General features: G+C 42.4%; 1 protein-coding gene across 2 annotated transcripts in view; it reads left to right on the top strand.

Annotated features, from left to right (window-relative positions):
- LOC115057393 (glycogen debranching enzyme-like) overlaps positions 1 to 3,403 on the top strand; it is a 49,822-nt gene extending 46,419 nt beyond the window's left edge. For both annotated transcript variants that reach the window (XM_029524480.1, XM_029524481.1), the window contains exons 30-35: positions 1,221 to 1,333; positions 1,421 to 1,632; positions 1,774 to 1,871; positions 2,024 to 2,111; positions 2,206 to 2,339; positions 2,439 to 3,403. In XM_029524480.1, the coding sequence (XP_029380340.1) occupies positions 1,221 to 1,333; positions 1,421 to 1,632; positions 1,774 to 1,871; positions 2,024 to 2,111; positions 2,206 to 2,339; positions 2,439 to 2,556 (763 nt within the window). In that variant the 3' untranslated portion in view covers positions 2,557 to 3,403. The remainder of the gene's footprint in view (positions 1 to 1,220; positions 1,334 to 1,420; positions 1,633 to 1,773; positions 1,872 to 2,023; positions 2,112 to 2,205; positions 2,340 to 2,438) is intronic.
- The last annotated feature ends 12,518 nt before the right edge of the window (positions 3,404 to 15,921 follow it).

Raw genomic sequence — 15,921 nt, 5'->3', positions numbered from 1 at the left:
GTATGGAGGCTGATCCATTGTCTGAAGCCATTAGAATATCATTGGAGACTTTAACCAGCGCTATTTCTGTGCTATGATGTGCTCTAAATCCTGACTGAAACTCTTCAAACCATTCCCATCCAGGTGGTCGTGTGATTGTTTTGCTACAGCTTTCTCAATAATTTTAGAAATAAATGTGGAAGGTTTCAATAGTTTGCCAAAACATCTGGATCAAGATTAGGCTTTTTAAACTGGGATTTGATGACTGCGGTCTTAAGAGCCTGAGGTACATAACCCAAAGATGAGGTCAGATTAATCAGATCTAGAATGAATAGCTCAATTAAATAAAAAATGTCTTTAAAGAGGCTAGTTGGTACTGGGTCAAATAGACAGGTTGAAGGTCTGGATGATGAAACTATAAAAGCTAGTTCTGAGAGATTCAGAGGTGAGAGCAATTCCAGATGTACAATAGGCATTGCAGTAGATTCAGGAGTTGCTGTATTCAGTAGAAGATAATTGTCTAATCTCGGTAAGAGCTGATGAATTCTTTCTCTGCGAGAATTTTAGCTGTAAAAAAAAAAAAAAAAAAAAAAAAAAAAGTCCATAAAATCGTTGCTGCTTAGAGCAAACGGGATCACTGGTTCAACTGAGCTATGGCTCTCTGTCAGCCTGGCTACAGTGCTGAAGAGAAACCTGGGGTTGGTCTTGTTTTCTTCTATTAGTGCTGAATGATATGATCTTCTAGCACTGCTGAGAGCTTTTTTATATGTTTTTAAGCTATCTTTCCAGGCTCTGTGAGACTCTTCCGACTTACTTAGTCTACCTCATGGAGGAGAAAGAGGATGAAGAGGAAAGCTTAATGGACAAAAGGGTCCAGGCTGAGGGAGAGGGCATTGCAAGCACCAAGGAGAAGCTCAATAGGGCCCTTTTTGACCTTGGCATGGATTCTGATCCTGAATGTGAAGATGGTGAAGATGATGATGAAATGGGAAAGGTTGAGACAGTTGTTGTAGTTGTTCAATAAATGAAAATAAATATGAATGTGTTGTTGTCATTGTTAGTTTTAAGACGAGTGAGTGTATATGATGCTATAGGCCAATTGTGCCTACACCCCCCCACCCCCCGACTGGCTACTTATTTCTCCCGGCTGGTTAGTAAGTGCCTTAGAGGAGAGCCCTGTGTTTAGTGAAAACATGAAGTGAACTACTAATGGACATGATGTTTTCTGTTTGACTGTCTAGAGATGGAGCAGCAGTGGAGATTGTTGGTCTCAGTAAGTCTACTGTTCGCTGGGTGGTGGAGCTCCATGCCAAAGGATTGTTCCCTTACGATGGCGCTAAAGTACACAGAGATGGTAGTACACAGGCACACACACAAACACACAGTAAAATCTTTTGTCTATACACTTGGCGTTACAGCAGCTGTTCCTAATGTGTTCCAGGTCAAGAAGTGTATATTTCATATTCCCAGTGGAGCCAGCAGATCCAGAACTCATTTGAAACTAATTTCTGGGTATCAGCAGACCCAAAGGACCCCACTGAGAAACACCCTGATCTGGTGCATAAAAGGGGCATCTACAAAGACAGCTTTGGGGCCTCTAGCCCCTGGTGTGATTATCAGCTGAGACCCAACTTCACGATTGCTATGGTCGTGGTAAGTGGAAACTAGTCCCATTTTCTCTGTAATAATTCTGACTAAATATTTTCTTCTCGTGGTTAATTTGTTAGCTCCATAGTCTGATGAGAAAGGAGATGTCTTAGATGTGATTGGCTGGTTGGCATGATGTTGTGATAGGCTCCAGAGCTGTTCACGGTGGAAAGAGCTTGGCATGCTCTGGAAGTGGCTGAGTCGAAACTGCTAGGACCACTGGGAATGAAGACACTGGACCCAGAGTAATCCATGTTTAAACACAGAACTATATACAGCCATTGTGTTTGTTTGTCATGTACCCATAAACATTCCTAACTGGTGTTTTTGTATTCTAATATTTAACAACCTGGTTTACAGTCAGTCTCGTGCTGACCAAATGTTTGTGCTGTTCTAGTGATATGGTGTACTATGGTGTCTATGACAATGCATTGGACAATGACAACTACAACCTGGCAAAAGGTTTCAACTATCACCAGGGACCAGTAAGTGTAAAAGTCAGTCGGTGTAGATTCATAACCATCAATGTCTAAAGGTTCAGAGATAAAGCACTGTTTTGCCCTATTTGTGTGTGTTCAGGAGTGGCTGTGGCCAGTGGGCTACTTCCTGCGTGCCAAACTCTACTTTGCCAAGAAGCTAGGAGAGGAAACCTACACCAGAACCGTCACCCTGGTTAAAAATGTCTTGTCACACCATTACACCCACCTGGAGAAGTACGCTTGTCAACCTGTGCCCCCACCCAAACCCCCCAAACTCCAAGTAATAGAGCCGTTTATATATTACAGTCTTTCTCTCTCTCTCTGCTTCCTTAGGTCTCCATGGAAGGGTCTGCCAGAACTGACCAATGAAAATGGCCAGTACTGCCCATTCAGCTGTGAGACCCAGGCCTGGTCTCTGGCCACTATTTTGGAGGTCCTCCATGACCTCTAGATGACCTTAGCATAGCAACCTGTCTGTCCCCTTATGTCACACCTGGTATTGTTTCGGAAACAAAGCAAATGCCTCTGGGATTTGCCACAGCTCAGTCTGTTAGTCACCAGGTTCAATTGTTACCTGCAACATATTGCTCAGTGACCAGAATGGTGTACATCATGTGTTTGTGTGTAGTGTTTCTTGTTTCAGTGCAATTCTTAACCAATCAAACTGGTCCTCATTCAAATGTACTGAAGTTCTTTACAACATATCAGAATCAGAATCAGAAATACTTTATTGATCCCCAAGGGGAAATTGCTTTCGTCACATTTGCTTTGTTTCCGAAACAATACCAGGTGTGACATAAGGGGACAGACAGATCCCCTATTCAAGAGTCTTAAGAACTAAGGAAAGTATAAAAATATAACAGTAAGGTAACATAACAATCATTGCTAGTTTCGTAACCTTTAAACGAAACGGTATGAATCTGAAGCTGATGGAGCTGTGCGTGTAGAACCATAATCACACCAACACACAGTATTTTCTTTGACAGAATGGTTTTCTGCTTGCATTCTGTTTAAAAGTTTGTTTTTAAAATGTATGTATAATGCATCTTTTAAGAAGAGACAATTGGCCAATCATATCTTTTCAAAAAGACAAAAAAAAGATGAGGTGGATTGTTAATCAGCATGAAGCTGATTAACAAAACACAGGCTCAACTGTTGTCATGAGCAGACAAACCTGAGTCAGCTGAGATGTCTCTGTGTGTATATGTGTGTGTAACCATGCTGTAGATGTCTCTTCTTTAGTGGCTGTAGACAAGTTTGTGAAGTTTAACATGAGACATTAAAACCTGCTGAGAACACTTCCTTGTGTCACAAGTTTGAAAAAAGAAGTCTCCAGAATCTCACCTTCAGCTGTCCTGTCTCGACGATCCTCCACCCGACCATATGGTCTCTAGGAATCATGTTTATTTCATTGTTTGATTCAATTACTTTGTTTATTTGTATGGGTGAAGCAAACGAATGACGGTGATTGACATGTTTATGACAATCATTTCACAACAAATAACACAAGACAAACATGACAGAACAGCCACAGTGAATTGTAGAAGATGGAGTAATGTGGTGCAAATGGGAAAAAAAACAGTCTGTGATGGGGGTTCCTGTTAACTGAGATGCAATTAGAGCAGATGCATGCACGTAGAATCAAAATTTTGTGTAATTTTAACACATGGTGTGCTGTGAATTAGTTAATGGAAACACCTAAAAGGTGGAGTTTGCACACATCATCACTGATGACGCCTGGGTCATAGGGTGTTTCGGGTCTCAGAATATCAGACACCCTCATCTATGCAACCCATTTGGGGGTGATCAGACCCTGGCTTGTGCCCAAACAGTGTGCTACGCTATGCATCACTGAAGCAGCTTTGGTGGCTTTTCTTTCTTGCCACCCTCTAATGAAAAAGACCCAAATTGCCTGGTGAAGGGACTGCCCAGGAAATCCCCTGCAGCCCACCTTGATCACTCACAGCGGGCCCTCCATTCATTGGCTCTGCAGGCCTTAACCAGCTTGAGGTATTTGGCCTTCTTTTGCTCATGGCCCTCCTCTATTTGATCTTCCCAGAGGACTGCAAGTTCCATTAGCAACACTTCCTAAGAACATTTGGATGTTAAGACGAAATCTGGCCTAAGTGGTGTCTTTGTGATGTGGTCTGGACATGTCAGCTGCCCCTCAAGTTCCACTTTCAACTGCCAGTCAGCAGCTGAGGTTAACTGCCCAGTTATGACCTTGTGTTCTTAATGAGGTTTTTTTCCCCTGCCCTGACAAAGACGATGTTGTGTTTTGCTGGGAGCTGGTGTTTGCTCTGCTGGATTCCTGTGCGGACAGTGTTACGCCAAAGCGCTTTACATATAGAGCAGGTCTAGACCAAACTCTTATTGAAATGATTTCAAGAAACGCAACAGATCCCTCGATGAATGAAAATAAAAAATATTCCTTTAAGAGGCAGAAACCTCGGGCAGAGGGGCAGCAGCCATCTGTCTCGACCGGTTGGGGGTAGAGTGAGAGAGAGAGAGCGATTCGGGGGTGGGCAAAGTTGGGTAGAGGGGGGAGAGAATGAGAGCAGGAGAAGGGGATATTCAACACAGGTGCAAGCAGGAACATGTGATACTGAATGAAGTTCATAGAAATATGGGAGCAGCAGACGTTGTAGGAACATGGGGTTGCAATGATTCACTACATGCAGAATGAGGACATGGAGGGAGAAACAGGGACTTCAGAGAAACATGGTTAGTATTATGTCAGTGCATGCATGGGGTAGGGAGAGAGAGGGAGAAGGTGCTCAGTGCTTCCCCCAGCAGTCTAAGGCCCAATCCCAATGTTCCCCCTACTCACTACCACTAGCCTTCACCCTCGAAAGGAAGCCACAGGGGGTAGGGCTTTGTGATCTTCCCTAGTAATTGGGACACCACTTGCTACGTCACTCTGTAGTTTACGTTTGTGCATGCAAGTGACTGTGTAGTCCCAGCAGCAACATGGAGGCTACGGTTGCGATTGTTTTTTTAGCATTCATCACACTTTGGTTAATAAATAAACCAAGAGGTACATGGAGACGAATGCACCATCGACATCTGTTGTCTCATGAATTTTTTGTGGCTTTTCTTCTCCAATTTCTCCACATCCTCTTGCTCTCTGTGGGTCGCCATTGTTGCTTGATTCAGTATGCAAAGTATGGCGTAAAGCATTCTGGGAAATTTTCACTGGTCTTTCCTTGGGAAGTCAGCATTGAAAACCCTCGATCTGAAGGGCTAAATTCATCTCCCATACCCCTCGTTATGCCCAATACTCCTACATGAAAAAAGGAATTGGGACACCACTACCCTCGCAGGAACGTGCAAAATTTAGGGGTAGGGGGTGTATTGGGACTGGGCCTAAGTCTATATTAGCAAATCTAAAGAGTAGATGGACGTTAACTTTATACAGAAAGTTTTTAAGCCTGGTCTTGAAAATTGCTTGCAGGAGCTAACCAGCAACATTATGCTGGTTTGGTCGTTCCAGTTTAAAGCTTCTTGAGCGATTATTCTTATTTCCATCTGATCCTGATCCACTCTGAAGTTATCATGAAATCAAGTCTTATTGATAAGCAAAGACAGTTTAATATTTTAAAGAAACACAATGTAGAAAAGGATGTGTATACTTTATTTCATTATATAGTGGGCCTTTTCTAATACTTTTTTTTTTACAAACTATTACATTTAAAATAAATTAAACAGCATGAAAATATTAGTCTTAGATAAAGAGGAGTAGGAAGACTCAAAACCTTCTAGTGATAAAGTTTTTCTGTATGCTAATGGCAGTCACAATTTAGGCTCATTCACTAAACAAAAGGAAGATGTGACGAGTTTTTCTTGGTGTGTGTTTGTGAATAACAATGGACAGGGAGGAAGGAAGAGGGTAACAAGTAGGACAGGAAAGTCAGAGAAAACATGCATTGTTCCGAGCATTGCCTCAGGATCCCAACTGAAACTGCCCAGTCATTGGATAAGATTTGTGTGTACCCCTTAACAACCACCCTAGACTGAGCAAAAATACTCGCAACAATTTTTATGATTATTATTATTGTACAGTAATTCAGGTTGGGATTCTTTTACCAGTTATTATATATGTTATTAATTATTATATATTTATATTTAATCAACATCCAGTCAGGTCGTGATATAGGCCCACAGGGGCAGACTCGGGTATAAATTCAGGCAGGCAATTTTTATTTTACAAGTTAACAAATGTTCCAAACAAACAAACAAAAAAGACAACTAATGTCCATATTTAAGCTGTGGAGTTTATTTGCACTGTTGAACATAACTGCTGCACATAACAATCAGAAAGAAAGCCGGTGAATCAGATCAATAAAACCTTATTTTTCTGCCTGTAGGCTGATGGTTGTTTACTCTCCTCTGCTCTATTTAAAGCTATGAGCTCACATTAGCAGCTCCTTAAATACAGTAGCCTTCTGTACATGGTCAGACAAAAGGCGAGCCCTGCCCCTTCTTTCACAGCAGTTCAGCTTGGAGTCACTTCTTTCTCTATGTGAACAGGAAAACCGGTTCCTAACTAAGCACTCTCACACATACACACAAGCAGCTTTATGAATCCTTTTCAGTTCACAGAATTGTTTTATAAAGTTATAAAAACTGATCTTTATAAATTTTTTTCGTTGAGTAAAAATCCTCTCTGAATTATGGAACTGATTAGAACAAATATGCTTGTATGGACTTTGAAGCCTCTGTAGACTATGTGTAGTTGTTTCGCTCTCTAGTTAGCCATGGCTGCCATGGAAAAGGGAAATCCCAATCTCAGACATCTTGATATATTACTTTCAAGGCTATAGGCTAATTATTATATTATATTTAAGCAACATCCAGTCAGGTCATGACATAGGCTCACAGGGGCGGACTCGGGCAATAATTCAGGCCAGCAATTTTTATTTTACCAGTTAACCAATGTTCCAAACAAACAAACAAAAAAAAACAACAACCCTAATGTCCATATTTTAGCTCTGAAAAAACAAAGAAAGTGATTATCCAAGGTCATCTAGCTACATTGTGGCTCTCACATCCCACGAGTGAAGTAACCATTTTTAACCAGTACCATCTGTAACAGCAGTTTCTGCCTCCAGTTACAATTTCTTCAACTCAAGTTGAAGCTCATGCTTCTCTTTCTTTTCTTGAGCCCCCACCTGGAGACGAGCAAACTGCAGCTTCAACTGAATGCCTTTCCTAGACAGAGCAATACTCAAGAGAAAGTGGGTCAAAACGCGGTAATGTATAGGGCTTCCTTTCCCCCTCACTATCACTACTATTAATTTTATCCTTTTCACTGGGTGTTTGAGACTGCACTTTAGTCACCTCTCCCCCTGGGAAAGAGAGTGGCCAACGACAGCGGGCTCTGCCGCAACTAAAGTGCCCGTCACCCCTTGCACGATGTCTCCAGCGCCCACAGGAAACAGGACAACCCCTTTAACAGTCAACCCTTTTAACAGCCTTCAGCGCTCTCTTACGAAGCGCGGTGGACTCAGGAATGCCATAATGTCTGGCAATATCATGCATGTCCTCTAGTAAGTAACTCAAAGCAGGGTTTGTCACAAACTCATTCAAATTTAAAAGCAGCCATACTCATCACAACACCGATTTCGAACACCACTGTGCTCACCAGCTAGTCACACTCTGCTACAAAACACTACCACTGAACAGTTACCTCGTCAACTAGCAGCTAACACAATAGCTCAGTGCAAACAAAGCTAACGGCATAGCCACTGCTAAGTCAAGAACACAAGCATCATAGCCTACAACACCGTCACCCATATCTGTGACTGACTCCTACCAGTACCGAACGGGATGATTCTGATGTCCAAACACAGATTATTACCAAGCCCAACCACACTAAAAGAACAACCCAGACCCTGCCTAACAAAAACTTTACCTAACTTCCCTGTCTTCTGGAACACACTGGGCTTGAGGCAACTTGAAAGGCTGCACATCAGTGGTGTTGAGTTCCAAAAGTGAAGTTGCGTATTCGTTTGATGCAGGAGAAGTCCAAATCAATTTCATACATTTTATTATAACATCTAACAGCAAAATAGACTATGGAAAAAGAGATCGTTTACAGAGCTCCCGACCAGACTGTTTCCCTGACCAGCAAACAACTCCAGCATCAGTTCACAAAGTCTGATATTCTATCTTTCCCTTATGTTATTGCTTATGTTATGGTTACACAAAAGGAATGATGTATATGGGGGTGACTTCTTCAGGTTGCAAACTCCCTCCTCGTTTTATCTGACTCCATTCTCGTGATCAGCCCCTAGCAGCTGTTGATGGTCCCTGGTTTCTGTGCAAAAAGAAGAACAGACAAACTACAACTCCTACAACCCCAGTGTATCTTGTGCATTCAGTCAACAATTAGTAGAAGTTAACAGTTGCAGCATATACCGTATATGGATATTATATAAAAAATGTTTTTCATTCATGATTGTCCATTCTATCCTCATCACATTGTGCAGTTGTTACTTTCTTTATCCATGTAAATGTCACTCTTTACTTCATCATAAGCAGTTCATTAAGTTCAAGCAATATAATCATCAAAGAGTATAAAAGCATAAAATCAGATATTCCAACAGTGGCTGAAGCCCTGAAACGCCTACCCCCACCAGGGAACTTAATCCCCACACTTGATTTACTATGAAAACAAAAAAGACAAAACAACAAATGAATACCTACAGGAGGGACTACTTCAGCCCAGCTGTACACTCACCACTCTTACCTACTGCGAGGAAGCAGTTGACACACACTGGACAATGGATAACAGAACACCAAATTCACCCTGATCAAATACGGGAGATGATTCACGACCACCTGTGGCTTGCTGTTGCAAAAGTAAGACAAGTAAGGCAGACCACAAGACACACGCACCCACACAGACCACCGGGCCGCAACAGAAATGAATTACAGTAGGCCAGCCTAGAAGTAATGACATGGACTAGTTTTTCTGCATTCTCTTGAGACAGGATATTTCTTTTTTTCCTAATGTTGCACAGGTGGAAGAAAGCTGCCCTGAAGACTTGTTTTATGTGAGGGACAAAGGACATGTCCCGGTCAAATGTAACTCCAAGATTTCTTACAGTGGAGCTGGAAGCCAAAGTTTCGATGATTAGATGTTTTCTCTGAGGTGCTTAGGGCCGAGCACAATAACTTCAGTTTTGTCAGAATTTAGAAGTAAAAAATGATGGGTCATCCAGACTTTTATGTCTTCAAGACATGTCTGCAGTCTAGCTATCTGTGTAGAGACGTTTTTCTTTGCCAGTGTTGCCAAGTGCTTGCTCATCGGAGGATCTGTTAGGGCTCTTTAAATAAGTTTGGTCGAGACCTGATCTATATGCAAAGTGCCTGGATGTAACCTTGTTATGATTTGGTGCTATACAAATACATGTGGTTTGATTTGAACTTCATTTGGCTTCACAGATAAATTCAGCGGTGCATCATCTGCATAACAGTGTAAATGATGCAGTGTCTCCTGATAATGTTGCCTGCCTTGCCAGGGTGAAGAGAATTGGTCCAAGTATTTTAGAAATGAACAGGAGGTTTGATATGAATCTATAATTGGCCAAAACATCTGGATCAAAATTATTTTTCTAAAGTTGTGGTTTGATAACTGCTGTCTTGAGAGTCTGGGGTACATAACCCAAAAATATGGCCAAATTGATCAGATCTACAATGAACGCTTAATTAAGTAGAAAATCTCTTTAAAGAGGCTGGCCAGCACTGGGTCTAACAGACAGGTTGATAGTTTAGATGACAAAACCAAAGAAGCTAGCTTCTTTCAGATTCAGAGATGAGAATGACTGCAAATGTAAAACAGGCATTGCATTTGAATCAAGAGTTGCTGTATTCAGCGGTAGATTACTTCCTCATGTAGGTAAGAGCTGATGGTTTCTTTCTCTGATTCTTATAATTTTATCTGTTAAAAAGCCCATAAAATCACCACTTTTGAGAGCTAAGGGACTTCAAAAGTTGTCACGAACAACAAGCACTTGGCAACAGTGGCAAGGACAAACTTCCGTTAAGAGGCAGAAACTGAGGAAAGAACCAGGCTTGGGGGGGGCGGCCATCTGTCTCGACTGCTTGGATTGAGAGTGGGAGAGAGAGAGGGTGAGAGAGGCATGGGGGGGATGTAGGCAGGAACATGTTGCAGGAACATGTTGCTACATGAAATTCATGAAGATGAGCTGTAGTACAGAATTCGCGATAAGTCACCACCTGCAGGATAAGGACAGGGAGAGAGAGAAGAGGAGCTGGGAGAAACAGAGACTTGGGGAGAACATGGTTAGTAAATGCAGTACAAATGCTTAGAACTAGGAGAAACAGTGTTTTTTAAGAAGCATGCTTCTTATCAGCGCATGCAGGGGGGAGGGATGGAGAGAGATGGAGGGAGGAGGGGAGAGAGAGAGAGAGAGAGAGTTCTTCCCCCAGTAGCCTAGGCCTATAGCAGCATAGCTAAAGAGTAGAGAACTATAATCTCTGTCATACAAAAAAGTTTTAAGACTGATCTTGAAAATTGCTAGAGTCCATAGAAGAGGAGCCTGATATCTGAAAGCTCTGCCTCCAGGTTTACTCTTGGAGACTCTATGAACCACAAGTAAACCTCCATCTAGAGAGCGGAGTGGCCTACTAGGACAGTAAGGAACTATGAGCTCTCTGAGATATGATGGAGCTTGGCCATTAAGAGCTTTATATGTTGAAAGGATTTTAAATTCTACTCTGTATTTTGCTGGTAGCCAATAAAGAGCAGCTAACACAGGAGAGATGTGATCTCTTTTCCTAGTTTCTGTTAATATTGGTGCAACATCATTCTGAATCAACTGAAGGCCTTTCAGAGATTTGCTTGGACATCCAGATAGGAATGACTTACAGTAGTCCAGCCTTGAAGTTACAAAGGCATGGACTAGTTTTTCTTCATCACCCTGAGAGAGGCTGTTTCTGATTTTCCTAATGTTTTGCAGGTGGAAGAAAGCTGCCTTACTGACTTGTTTATATGAGGGACAAAGGACATGTCCTGGTCAAAGGTCACTCTAAGTTTCCTTACAGTGGCGCTGGAAGAGAAAGTAATGCTGTCCAGACTGATTAGATGATTAGATAGTGTTTCTCCAGTGTTTTTCTGTTTTTCTAAGTTGCTTAGGGCCAAGTACAATAACTTCAGTTTTGTCAGAATTTAGAAGTAAAAAATTATGGGTCATCCAGACTTTTATGTCTTCAAGACATGTCTGCAGTTTGACTATCTCACTGACTTCATTAGGCTTTATTGATAAGTACAGCTGCGTGTTGTCTGCGTAACAGTGGAAGTTGATGCTGTGTTTCCTGATAATGCTGCCTAGAGGAAGCAGAAAAAATGTAAAGAGGATTGGTCCAAGTACCGAACCCTGCGGGACTCCATAACTGACTACAGTACATGAGGTGGAGCTGTTGTTAACATGAACAAACTGATGTCTGTCTGATAAGTAGGATTTGAACCACCTTAGTGCAGTTCCTTTAATCCCAATTTCATGTTCCAGTCTCTGTAGTAAAATATTATGATCAATGGTGTCGAAAGCAGCACTAAGATCTAGAAGTATGGAGGCTGATCCATTGTCTGAAGCAATTAGAATATCATTGGAGACTTTAACCAGCGCTGTTTCTGTCTCTAAATCCTGACTGAAACTCTTCAAACAAACCATTCCCATCCAGGTGGTTGCGTAGTTGTCTTGCTACAGCTTTCTCAATGATTTTAGAGATAAATGGAAGGTTTAATATGGGTCTATAGTTTGCCAAAACATCTGGATCGAGATTTAGCCTTTTAAGATGGGGTTTGATGACCGCAGTCTTAAGTGCCTGAGGTACATAACCCAAAGATAAAGTCAAATTAATCAGATCTAGAATGAACAGCTGAATTAAATAAAAAATCTCTTTAAAGAGGCTATTTGGTACTGGGTCTAATAGACAGGCTGACAGTCTGGATGATGAAACTATAGAAGCTAGCTCTGAGAGATTCAGAGGTGAGAATGACTCCAGATGTAAAGGAGGCGTTCTAGTAGATTCAGGAGTTGCTGTATTCAGTAGACAATTATTGTCTAAGGTAGGTAAGAGCTGATGAATTCTTTCTCGGATTATGAGAATTTTATCTGTAAAAAATATTAGTGCTGAGTAATTTGAACTTCTAGCACTGCAGAGAGCTCTTTTATATGTTTTTTTAAGCTATCTTTCCAGGCTCTGTGAGACTTTAAGGCACGGATTTGGGAATTATACCACGGAGCCAGCCTCGTCTTTTTGATTACTTTCTTTTTGAGAGGGGCAGCATCGTCAAGATTTGAACATAGTCCTGAGCAAGAATACCAGAAAGAGCATGTACTTTGGATTGAAAGTGAGAATCAGCTGTTGGAAGCTTTCATCCTCAACCATAGACAGTGGGCATATGTCTGCCACAAGCATATTTAAAATGTTGCCTGCTAACTCAGCAGCTTCTTCAGTTGAACATGGAGCTGTCCGAATGAAACTCTCCATACTTCGCTGTGATGTTCTGAAAAAGAGATAAATCAAATAAAAATAAAAAAAATATGATGATCTACTTATATGACATAACATGAATTAAATTAATGCAGCAGCATTTCTGCCCCTTTGAACTAAAGTTAGGGATATCATAACTCACCATCTCTATCAATTCACGTTCTTAACTAGCCATCACAAATAACCATAATTACCATACGTTCTTACTAGTGTTCATTTTGATTAGCAATATCCTTCAATTAGCATGATTGTATTACGTTGCCTTACCTTTTTTGTGAGCTCGGGTAGACTGACTACATTCAGGTGAGCCGACATTTGCCTTTGCAGAGTCAAGCCAGCCACACAAACATCTTCAGTGTGCCCGTGTCATGGAACTTACGTTAATTCAATACAGAGTGAGATTACTTCTGGTTTTCAAAATAAGGCATTGGTAATACAAAGGTACAAGTCAAGATACAAGTCAAGCTCACCCATTCATTCTAATTACTAAAATACAATTTTTAATGTGCAGTAATATCACTTTAGTCCATAAGTTCTCACAATGGTTGGTACAGTTGAGCGCAAGACCATCCTGACTACTCCTTTACTCAGTATCAAGCACTTTTACTGTATCATTTCAGAGAATTGATTTATTTTTCTACATACTTTTTTTCTAAAATGTGTATTTAAGTTTGAATTAATTCTTATTTTGTGAGTTCATAACGATCACTGCATAAGATATTTTCCAAGAAAATTGCACATCCATTGGAAAATCGGGTTCAAGACCTCGTTGGTTGCTGGACTTGGTTTCAAGAAGGGCTGCAAGAAAAGGGTAAGTGGGCCTTATATTTCCCAAGGCTATTTGGCTAAAGTAACATCTGATTTTTAAATTTGTCTATTGTTTATTTGTCTATAAATGTTAATATTTAATATGGGTTAGGAAAGACATTTGTGCTGTCCCAAATAGCTAAATAGGATAGCTATGGGGTCAACAGAGACACGTAGTTAGCTTAATGCAAAGTGTGTACTATATATAAGTATTGTTATTTTTTTATTTTATTTAGTTTGAATCAGTGCAAATTCCAGAATAAGGCACTATGTTAATTGGTTATTATGCACAGGTCTTGTACCTGGTGAGATAGAGGAGGGGGGCCAGGAAGCACCCCACAGAGCCCAGAGCCTCCAAGTGGTGCAAACAGTCCTTCCAAACAGGCAGTCAGTGAAGATAAGGATCAGATGGCCCCAAGCCTATAAAACAGCAGAGTGGCAGAAGTTTGACGAGGATGCAGACAAGGTGCTGGAAGTAACAGACAAAGGGGATGTTGAAAGGAGGCTCCAGACTATGATGACCGTCATAGTGAGCATGGCTGCTGAGAGGTTTGGTGTTGAGGAACCAAAGTGCAGTTAAAATCCACAACATCAGGAATGAACTGAAAGCCTTGAAGAAACAGCACTAGGCAGCCAGTGAAGAGGAGCGTGTACCACTGGTAGAGCTCTGTCTCATTCTAAGGAAAAAGCTCCTAATCCTGCACAGAGCAGAACAACACAGGAGGCGGTGGAGGGATAGGGCTAGGAAGCGGGCTGCCTTCATCAACAACCCATTCAGCTTCTTGAAGGGGCTTCTTGGACAGAAGCGCAGTGGACGCCTGGTAAGTCGACAAACACCGCCGCGATACTTTCAGTGACCCAACCCGAGACCAAGAGTTAGGACAGTGCAACACAGCAATGACACCACCAGAGCAAGGTCCAGGTCAGCACCAGCACCAAGCAGAACATCAAACAAGGTCTATAAGCATTGTCCCAGGAGGGTCTCAGCAGGGTCAACAACATCTGAGTGGCACAGAATCATCACAAGCTGCACCATCTCAGTGATCCTTTTCGCTCTGGCAATGAACATGTTGGTGAAATCTGCAGAACCAGAGTGCAGGGGTCCCAAGTCTAAGTCTGGGATCCGCCAAACGCCAATCCATGCCTTCATGCACGACCTGACAGTGACCACCGAGTCAGTGCCTGGAAGCAGATAGGTCTTAACAGGGTTGGAGAGGCTAAGGGGACGGGCCAGGATGTCATTCAAGCCAGCAAAAACAAAAGATCCTTGGTCTTGAAAAAGGGCAGAGTGACAGATAATTTCTGCTTCTCTATCGCAGGAACACTGATCCCTACCATTTCTGAGAAGCTGATAAAGAGCTTGGGAAAGTTCTTTTACAGCAGCCTCAGGGATACAGCCTCCATCAAGAATACCTGCGAGAAGCTAGATAGATGGCTGGAGGTTGTGGACAAGACTGGCCTTGCGGGAAAATTCAAGGCGTGGATTTATCAACATGGGATTCTGCCAAGGATACTGTGGCCTCTGCTACTCTATGAGTTCTCCTTGCTACTTAAGCAGATTCGACTGCCGAGGCACTTGAGCAACATTTCCCTCTATGCAAACACCTGCAAACTGGCACTCCCCTTGAAATCAATTGATGAGGAGTTCAAGGTCTTGTGAGCAAGGGAGGTGTTGCGATTCCGTCAGCGGGCCCAAAAGTATTAGGAGCACAAGTAGCAGTTAAGACTGGCAGGAAATGGAGAGCAGATACGGCAGTGGAGCAGGCAGAGTCTCAACTGCACCACAGAGTCCTGGTGGGAACAGTGGCCAGAGGTAGGGCTGGACTAGGAACCATTCCATCCCCCCGTTTTGATAAGGTGCGGGGACAGGAGCAGAGGCAACTAGTCCAGAATGAGGTGAGAGTAGTGGTGGAGGAGGAGAGATTCAGCCAAGCAGTCAGGATGAGGCAGCAAAGCACCTGGACAAGATGGGAGAAAGTTGCGGGGAGGAAGAGCTTGTGGACTGAGCTCTGGCGAGCAGAGCCACAGCGCATCAAGTTCTTGGTCCAGGCTGTCTACGATGTACTTCCCAGCATTTCCAACCTGCACTGCTGGGGTTTGGTTGATACACCAGCATGCCCCCTTTGCCAAAGAAAGGGGACCCTTGAGCACATACTTAGTTGCTGCCCAAAAGCTCTGGTGGAAGGCAGATACCGCTGGTATCACGATCAGGTGCTCAAGACCATTGCAGAGAGCATCTGTAGTGGCATCGCCAGCTGTCGGAGGGCAAAACCCATAAAGAAGGCCATCAACTTCATCTGGAGAGAAGCCAAGAACAACACAGAAAGCAAGATCAGGGCTTCTCAACACTGCACAGGACTAGCAGTTGTCAGTCGACTTGGGCAGCCAACTCAAGTTCACCCAGCATGTTGCAAAGACCACCCTCAGACCTGACATCATTCTGGTGTCAGAGGCAACAAAAAATGTTGTCACGCTGGAGCTCATA

The sequence above is a fragment of the Echeneis naucrates genome, chromosome 17 (genome assembly GCF_900963305.1).
Source record: "Echeneis naucrates chromosome 17, fEcheNa1.1, whole genome shotgun sequence".
NCBI classification, from domain to species: Eukaryota; Metazoa; Chordata; class Actinopteri; order Carangiformes; family Echeneidae; genus Echeneis; species Echeneis naucrates.
This window is presented reverse-complemented; position numbering and strand designations above follow the sequence as displayed.